Genomic DNA, 9,873 nt, shown 5'->3' with positions numbered 1-9,873 from the left:
GAAGGTTTTATTGAAAAATATTTGGATACAGGAAAATATATGGTACATATTAGTACCTGTTTGCTCAAAAGTTTGCTCAAAGAAGGAGTTTGTACCAAAGTTTGCTCAAGAGAAAGAATTTGGTAGTCTGCTAGCAACTGGATCTATCCACGTGGTGACAAGGACTTTGCTTCAACCAACCCTTGAGCCCCCTCGCCTGTCGCCTAGTGCACATGCGCCCTTCTGCGGCGTGTGACCGAAATTGCTCCAAGTTTTAAAATGTGCCCACCAAGCTACGCAACAGGCTCGCCGAGGAGCGCGTGCAAAAACTTGTGCACGTGCACTCGAACTTCAATATCCAGAAGGCTTTGTCTATTGCACAGCAAGACGTTGACCCGTCAAGCGGAAATGAATTCAAAGCAGTTTCGTGAAAATGTCGGTCTTGATGCCTTGAAGTGAAATCAATGGCTTGACTTGAAATGGTGCCTAGATTTTGAATCTGGAAGGTCTGCTTGGACTTTCGTGATGCAATAATGTAACAATAATGTTGTTTTTAGTGTTAGAGAACTAAGTGTGTCAAATTTTTCACAGCTCCTTGCACCCTCGTCTTGTTTGTCAATTTTTCGTATTTTTCCGAAATAAATTATGAAAGAAATCAGTTTTTGTCACGTCCCTCTGAATTTCATGAAATTTTACATCTGTAGCCTGCACTGCAAGTGTAGTGCACAGAGCAAATCGGATCTGCGCTTGAGTGCAAGTATTGCAAGGTCAGCCCGCCATACCGTCTGTTTTTGAGTGAAGCTATGTACAATCAAACCTTAACGCAGCAATATCATATGCCGAGACAAAATACAAGTTTCTTTCATCAATGAAAACAACAACAGAGTGAACAGTAACGACGAATGGGAGCACTCATCTGAATTTAAACACTCTTTTGCAGAACGAAAATGTAATAGCATTGATAGCAGACAAAGAAGTGGGGTTGTTACCATAACTGACAGGCGGTGACCCAAAACTGCAAGAATAAACCCACTGTGAACTAGTCGACAGGCGGGCTCGATGCTCATCACTATCATCATGAGCCTGGTTACGGCCACTGCAGGGCAAAGGCCTCTCCCATACTTCTCCAAGTACCCCGGTCAAGTGCTAATTATGGCCATGTTGTCCCTGCATACTTCTTAATCTCATCTGTTCACCTGATTTTCTGCCGTAACCTTCTACGCTTCCATTCTCTTGGAATCCAGTCCGTAACCCTTAATGACCTCCGGTTATCTTCACTCCTCATTACATCCCCTGCCCAAGCCCATTTCGTTTTCTTTATTTCAACTAAAATGTCACTAACTCGCGTTTGTTGCCTCACCCAATCTGCTCTCTTCTTATCCCTTAATGTAACAAACATCATTCTTCTTTCCATAGCTTGTTGCGTCGTCGTCAAGGGCTGGATGCTATGATGCAATAACTGGGTGAACAACGAAGAACAGAGAGAAAGTTTAAAAGTGAACAATAGTATTCACGAAACGCGCATCACGCAGCTTCGAAGGATATGAAGTGTGGCAGATTTCCAGAGGAGGCGTTTTGCCTTCGCGTCTTCTAATTTAGTTACCTACCCCTTATTCCAGTGGCAGTGATATGTGACGTTACTAAACCAACTCGTCTTATGCTTAGCCCAATATCGCATCTAGGAGATGCTAGAGCGGAATGATCCCCGTCATATTCTTTTTCAAGGTATAAATTAGTGTGTAGCTGACACTATGCTGATCTTCACTTCTGCACAATCTTCAGCAGGGCTCGCACCAAACGAAGCCATCGTTCTAAGCAAGGTCGTAACGTGCACTGCTCTATTGTGGAACGCTTGAGTTCATGGTTCGAAGGAATTGTTAAAAGTATCGAAAGTCGTATCAGGTTCGACTGGCGTTTGTGACGGATTAACTAATTATTCAGGGATTTCTTTAGAATCCCGTGGGATAAAGCGTGTTCTGGTGAAAATTTCAGGTCTCCACGAGCTACTGCTTCCACAACTTTTTAAAGCTCGCATCAGAAGGAAAACATTTTTAGGAGAAACAAACGGTGTGGATAGCACAGGAAGGCTAACAAAACAAGTGAACGGGAGAAACGTGCGGAAGACGTGAGTCGTCTCTACACGTGTTTCAGCTGTGATTGAGGTGTCTTGTGTGGCAATACATAGTAAACGTTTGCGTGTCGATGAAAATTAAGGATTTAGAAAAAAAATGATGCGGGTCCCATGCCATGTGGGAATCTACGTAACCGAAGTTTTCGGTGGTGTTTCCGTTTGTTGGCGGTAATTTGTGGAGATGCTGAGGACGAATGTTTAAGTTCATCCGTGTTTAGTGCAATAGGAGAGTTTTAATTGGTACTAGGCGTTAACTTGTATGGGCCACTTGTGTTTTTCTACGTAGTACACAGAACACACGGCGAGACGTGTTTGCTTCAGGCGACGTGTTTGCGTGTTTGCGACGTGTTTGCGTGCTTCAGACGTGTTTGCGACACTGTTCGTAGCCTGCGATAGGGTTAGCACTGTCATTGCCTAACATGCGCATCACATAGCACCGGAAGTGTAAAACTTTGCTTAAATAACGGGGATTTACTCGCCAAGCCCCAATCTAATTAGGAGACACGCGGTAGTGTGCAGCTCCGAATTAGGTCTGACCACCCGGGATTACTTAACGTGCACCTAACATTAGTACATGAAAGGGTTGAAGTTTCGCTCGTGTTGAAATGCGTCCGCTGCGGCCGCGATTTATTTCGCGATCTTGACAAACGTCATAGCCACAAAGCTGCCGCAGCGGCCAGAGATGTGTTGCTTTCATGGGAGTCCGCTTCGGTAGGGTCGTCTAAATGCTGCACTGTTTTATGTGGTTCTGTGTCTGCGCGCCTGGCGTAATTCGCTTGCTTGACAAATTTACATGGTGCTTATTGTTCAGGAATCACAGCAACGTGCCGCACTAATGCTTTAATTTTATCCAGTTTGTCCGCAACTGCCGTCCTGTCTTGTAGCACCGTTTCCTTGCTTTGTTACGCCACCTCTTCTCTCTTCCGCGCTCCCCCTAGGCATGCGAGCTGCCACGAGCGAAGAATGCACGGCCTTTATTCACTGCTTTTCTGGCTCCTTCAGCCTCTACCGACCTTCACTCTTTACTCCCTCTATGTCTTTCATGTTAACGCCTCCCCTCTATACTGTATCGCCATATAACATTTCTAAGCGCTGCAGCTTCTGCAATGGTTTTTTTTTGTGTGTGTGTTAGGGGGGTTGCAGATATTTACAATATTCGAGAGCAAGGAGGTGATTTATAAAACTGCCGATGGTGGCAGGCTCTGCAGCCAGCTACGGGTGCGAGTGAAGCCTAGGTGGCTCAATTTCTAGAGGCATAGGCAGCCGCGAAATACGCACTGGATTCTATTGCATTTGGTGTTGCGCAATAAGAACTTGAGAAAAAACGTCTTTAATATGTATATTAGTTCACAATTGACTGTTGCTGCCGAAAACAAAATTCTGTGCATAGCTTTTGTCGCAGGCTTAGAGAAACGCCACTACCTGGGCGCTTTGCCAATAGCACTTCTTTCCTGTGTTAAATTATTAACGGTTTTCTTGTGATGTGATTGAGAAATATTCCACGGCTGATTTCCCGTTAGTTGGCGAGGAACATATTCAGCCACATTTTGTAAAAACCTTGTTGGAAGCCCCTTTAGCGGAGGCAAATAGTACACGTCTTGACAGGTTGAGAACGGAGAGTCAACTGCCTTTATTCAAAAGAAAGAGCAGATTCGCCGTGTTGCTGAAGTGGCGCCTTCAGCAGGCGAGCAGAGGCAATGACCCCACGTCGAGAAACGGTAAGGGGAGCAAAGGGCAATGACCCCCCCGGCGCGGCAAATTGCATTTCCAGGGAGTTGGGACAACGAAGTGACGGGCAGTCGCTACAACCTAATACTTTTTCCACCAGTAACTCCCGACCATATGGCGCGCGACCACCGTCTTCCTTTATTGGTTTGCTGTAGCTCTCGTCAGCGCTAATTCATGACTAGAAATGTGGAGAAACTGCCCATCGAAATTTTTTATCTCCTCCTGGTAGGTCTCAAAAGGTCGTCACGCCTTTGGATACCTTATTTTATTTGCGGTACTCGATTAGGAGTTCTTTACTTTGTTAAAAAACTGCCAAGCTTGTTTTCGTGCTCGGTCTACTCCGCACGTAACGTAAAACCTATACTTGACTTCCGTTCGGGGCATTCAAATGTGGTCAAGAATGCTATCACGGTCTGCTGTTTGAAGTTGCACTTAGGAAGTTATGTCCACATAGCATAGAGGACATCTTTGGAGGAACAGTTCAGCGATACAATTTTAACAATTTACTGAGGATGAGTTGGCCTTCCTGAGAAAATGAGTACTGCAAAAGGTAAAGGCGGAGCGAGCGTGTCGAAGCCTAGCAGGACTCCAAAGAAGAGATGGATTGCCAGCCTTCCGCACTTCGCGGTGTTTCCCGTCATCTAGAAAAGTGGGAGAAACGTAAAGGTGTAACGTAGGCCTCTGAGGCAAATAATAAACTTTGCAAGATATGCGTAGCAGAAGGCAAAGGCATTCATGGGTGCACGTCCAAGCACCGCGGCAGATTGGTCGAGTGCGAAACAGTCTTCATATACCACGTTCCGCTTTATTTCGACAAATGTTATTTCGACGAAACGGGTCGTTGTCTGAGTAACATATTTATTGGCCACAACCCTTCTTTGAGGGGACAGCCGTGTTAATGCTTATTGTAACGATGTAAGGGATCCTGCAGCGCCCGAACATTTTCTAAACCAGGGTTTCGAGATTCAAAGACAAGGTGACAAGAGATATTGATGAGACATTTTTTTAGTAGCAAATCGGGTGAAACATCTGCCTTGAAGCCATCCGCTACGCTACATGCCTCAGATTTAAGCCGGGACCTAAATGTTTCTTTCCAACTTTCCAACCTCCTAGGTCGAGACCGTATTGTAGCGATACCAAGGGAACCAAGAGGGTATTGTCAGGACGTGTCAACAAGGTTCAGACAAGATTTTGGAGTTATCTGTAGCACTCGTTCCATGTAAATACATGCTCTCAACGCCCTCCCCCCCCCTCCCCCCCCCCCCCTATGTGACATGCTGGAAAGCAGCAGCAGCAACAGCAGTAGCGTAATCGAAGGAAGAGGCAAAGAAAGCGTTGCTTGAAAAACCGTGAATGGTTTTACTGGATTTCACTGGAAAAAACGAGCGACAATACTGCTGAATAGGTTCTGAGCAAAAGATAACTTTTCAGCTAAATTATTGTACATTTAACATATCTTACAACAATTAGACCTTTCTGGGCGGCAAAGTGTTACATGCCCTGCGATATAGCAAGGCGCGGAACTTGGCGGTTGGTGCAGGTGACCATAACAGGGCATCTAAATAGTATGGAATGAAACTAGACCCAGCGATGCGGTTAAGGATAGCCCGCTTTTGCATCGCCGTAACCTGTTTGCAAGATACGCGGACTGTTGTGAGCGTAGCTTGAGGCGCCTTCTCATCCGAAGACTGCCGCGTCGGCTGCAACACGACACGTCAATCTTCAAAGTGCCTAGTTTTTGTAGGAGCCTCGATGTTATGTGTACTCTACATGAACGTGCTTTGTTAATCAAGCACCTGTAGCACTACTAAATAAGGACATCTCGGGTGACAATGCGTTTCTAATGAGAGCATGGTAATTTCAGAAATCTCATTGATCTGCATATCTTACCCCAGCAAATTTCCGTCACTGTTGCTCAAGCCAGACCTGTGCTCGGCTTGCGTGCACGTCACGCCCAGTGATATCGCACCGGAAAAGTTGCGAGACGAACTACTCGCGAAGCACTTTACATTTTTGGTTTCGCAAGCCAGAATGTTCGAATAAACTCACCCACTGAATACCAAAAAAATCTGCTTTTGATGTTGATTTTGATGTGCAAATATCAGTCGAGTAATTATATATGGCATAGATTCAATACGCACAAACAAAATTTTAGTTCTATTTTGATGCCAGCAGTATTTGTCTGCTACTTTATTAAACATGCATGCCAGCCGGGATAAAAACTTCGTAACCGTACAAAATGTTCTTTTATATCAAATCCACCACAACAAAATATCACATGTTTTGTCTTAAAGGCGTCATGCGTTAGTGTTGTTGTTTGTTTGCTGTTTGTTGTGCTGCTGTGTTCCGTGTTTTTTGTAGTATAACACAATAAATGGTGAACTTCTTGAAATTGCGAAAGCGTCAGTCTGTAGCATCTTGTACAATTTGCGTTTCACTCGATGTTATCAAAAGTACCTGCATCTGCTACTGGTTAAATGCTCTGCATCAATTAGATCGCAGCTCATTTTCGACTGAGCTTAGTTCATCTTCGTCTAAGATGGGAAACAAAACGCCGAGTGGAAAAGTTGTATACCTGCAGCTTTTATCTAATTGTGTTGAAGAGAAAATTATGGAGACAGCCTAGTTTTATTTTATGCGGAATACAGTCAGTCTTTTGTTGAGACCCGAGCAAGTCGATAATACATTCGTCAGGTTTTGACAGCTATAGTAGCATTGTTCACAGCAGCTCTACAAAGACAATAATTACTACAGTAATTCTACAATAATAAGTGGGAAAAAGCAAATTAGTACAAACAGGTTTCAAAAAGCACATACAGGTTCAAATGGAAAACATGATCACAATATAATGTCTACTATTTAGAACCGACAGAATGACCCAATCACTAGTGTTTAAAACGCGTCATCTAGTTGGGAGAAAAAAAAATGGAAACGAGTCAACGTTAGTAATGGATGCGTCCAGACTGTTCCATTCTCGTGCTACTAGAGTGTTTAAAGGTGTCACAGTGATATGAATGCTCAGTTAGTGTGTACGCGTGCTGGTTCCTTAATGCGCGTTTTTGTGTCAGTTAAACACACTTTGATGAGTCAATCTCAAATGCATTATGAAGTAGCTGATAGATGAATTTCAATAGCACGCGCTTTGCCCTTGTTGATAGTGTTTCATTCCCGGAGATTGCAGCTAGTTCCGTTGGATAGTAAGTTTGTTTATACTTATTGTGAACGAACCTGAGTGCTTTGTGCTTTATGCTCTCGCTCTGTAGGACATATTATGGTTATTGTAATTTCCTTCTGTTTCTGACGATCCACTGAATCATTCTTTTTCAAGCATTTTCAGATACTCGTGATGCTTTAATTAGAGTGCTGAATGAATCCGGCATTAATGCCTGGCCTATTCTCACCGAAAGAAACATCTTCAACTCCAGTAATTGTACGGATTTACTTCGCCATATGAACATTTCTGCAATTTTATACCTGCACATTAAACATGTAAAAAAATATGACCGGATGACGGTGAGTTTTCAGCATTTTTATCAAATTCATAAATGTAACAATAATTTAACATGACTACGAAACATGTAATTTGAAATGTCTTCTCAAGTCCCCAAAAGCTCGATTTGAGAGAAGGAAAATTCAAAAGAATGTTGATTACGGCTGGTTAATACATGCTGGGCTGGTTGATGGAACGTTCTTGTAGTTTTCACGTGGTGTCTCAGGCGTGACCAACCACCCAGCCAAAAAAATCAAAAGGATTCCCCTTTGAAGACATGTCGCATTAAATACAAGATAAATAACCCTTGGCTGACAACTGCCAATATGCACTCATCCAAAGTACGTTTTTTGTTTGTTGTGTAGGCTGGCACAATAATAAGTTAGCTGTTTCGGTATCATACATGTGTATGATGTACTTACGTATGTGCAGAATGTGGAATATACATATACAGTTGCGAATATAGAGGTGTACAGAAATGTATAAATTACACAGAAATAGACACTACCAGCAGTCTTCCAAAGAAAAGGCTCAAATATAACCGTATTCTTCGCGGTGCTGAACTGGTGGTAGCCCGTTTCTTGGCAGCTGCAAACAACGTTCAAACACAGTAGTTCGCTGCGAAAACACCATGGGCGGGCCAGTCAGGGCTGTCACACCTTTAGAGACCACATAGAACCCAGCAGGCACCCATATGACACTAGGCTGAATGCAATCATATTTAGTGTCAGGCTACGGCACCGTGCGTTACCTGGCTGCATTCCACGTCCACCCGTAGTTAACAGATCCCTCTTAGTATTTAATCGTGTAAGAATGACACATATGTATTGAACGCCAACTTGCAATCCGCAGAGAGCGTCATCCGGCACCCTCAAAAGGGAGTGGAGCAACTAATCGACTTGAAGTTAAATATTTCGACAGCATTTCTTTTTGGTTGGCGCCGGGCTTAATAAATCAACATTTTGGTTGGACTCGCGCCTGCAAGACACCAACCAAAATCTTGATTTATTAAACCCAGCGCTTCATAAACAAATCGGCTAATTCTTCAGCAGAATAATGGTGGTTGGGGGGGAGGGGGGTATCAGCTTTTAAAGCTCTTTCATATTAGGGAGAGGAGGGGGACTTGTCTCTGTCTGCAGTATTTAAGTTTTCTATAAAGCAATTTTCCGGTAAGCATCTTCCGATTGTATGTTGCGCTACGTTCATTGGCAAAGCGAAGACTATACACAAAAACCAGGCAACCTAAAAACGACGCCAGTGCCTTTTCTCAGCGCGCTTTGTCACACAAACAGAACAGAATTGAGCTACATAGAAGTGAGAAAGGCGCCATGGAATGCATCCCATTGAAGAGAAAGAAGTGGTGCGAACGAAATAGGACCGCAACGTGCCTTGACAGAGTAAAAATGGGCTCGAGGGGAGTGAAAGTGTCGGTAACAGAAAATTCAAGTTGAGAGCACAGAAGTAAAAAAGGTGCCTATGCGGTGCGCCGTTGTATCGCCTCAATGCTAGTCGCCCTATTGCGTCGACATTCACCGTGAGGTTTTGAGTTCTCCCGATTTTTCCTTGTGTGGGTTGCAGTCCCAGAATGTAACTGTATTTTTTATGGCACTGTCTATGAGCGTCCCACTTGAACAATGCTCATTGCTAATCTCGCATCCGAACAGTACGGCAAGTTCGCTGGCACCGACGTTTGTACCAGAAGCGAACGTATGTGCCTGATGTGTCGTACATAAACCGGGTGCCCCAATTAACTTGAACCAAGATTGTAAAAAAGAAAAGCCTAAGTGCTCAAGAGAAATCATACCGACTGCATAGCAGCAGCAGTCGTGTTTACTTACAGCCAGTATTTTTTTATCACGAAGTATTAATTATTTAATTTTAATTAGTGAAATGAATAATTATTGCTTGATTCACAGACATGTCAATTACACATTTGTAGGGCACCTCAAATAACCTCCGAATCGTGCATTTGTGTCGTACTGAAGTGCGCCTGGTTGTTCTTTTTCTTAAAGAGAAAAAGCACAGCCCACGAAACACGCGAAATACAAAATAGATGCAGCGCCGCTACTCAAGCGCCTGCAAACAACCTTTGAGAGATTCACGTATGCATTCGTTTGTCGCCGCATCGTATAAGGCTTCGTCATGTAGGGTGGCTCGAGAGGTTTCGCGACCTAACTAGTGTGGTGCGATAAGCATCAGCATCTGCCGGCGCAAGAATGTTGTGCTCGATCATGAGGCACTCAGGATAGCTATGTATACCACAGTGACTGGGAATCCACTGAAATGTGATGTGGTGGCCGTTTTCTTGTGCTAAAATGTAGAGTTCGGTAGTTTGAAGAGCCAACACTCTGTAAGCGCTTTCTTTCAACACCACTCTAAGTAGTTCAAGAGCCGATTTTGCGTCGCTGAAGACTGTCCATATTTGAGGAGGCTGTCGCGAAATATATTGAACGGCCTCTCTGATTGCCACTAGTTCCGTAGATGTTGAAGTCGTCTTGTTATGCAGACGAAACCGTCGAATGACTTGATGCGCAGGCACGACGAA

The 9,873-nt window shown here is 43.9% G+C and overlaps 1 protein-coding gene across 1 annotated transcript in view; it reads left to right on the top strand.

Moving 5' to 3' along the window:
* Positions 1–7,170: 7,170 nt before the first annotated feature.
* Positions 7,171–9,873, top strand: part of LOC126519819 (membrane metallo-endopeptidase-like 1) — a 46,987-nt gene continuing 44,284 nt past the window's right edge. Inside the window, exon 1 of the mRNA XM_072285212.1 lies at positions 7,171–7,351. Within this exon, the coding sequence (XP_072141313.1) occupies positions 7,289–7,351 (63 nt within the window). The 5' untranslated portion in view covers positions 7,171–7,288. The remainder of the gene's footprint in view (positions 7,352–9,873) is intronic.

The sequence above is a fragment of the Dermacentor andersoni genome, chromosome 11 (genome assembly GCF_023375885.2).
Source record: "Dermacentor andersoni chromosome 11, qqDerAnde1_hic_scaffold, whole genome shotgun sequence".
NCBI lineage: Eukaryota > Metazoa > Arthropoda > Arachnida > Ixodida > Ixodidae > Dermacentor > Dermacentor andersoni.
This window is presented reverse-complemented; position numbering and strand designations above follow the sequence as displayed.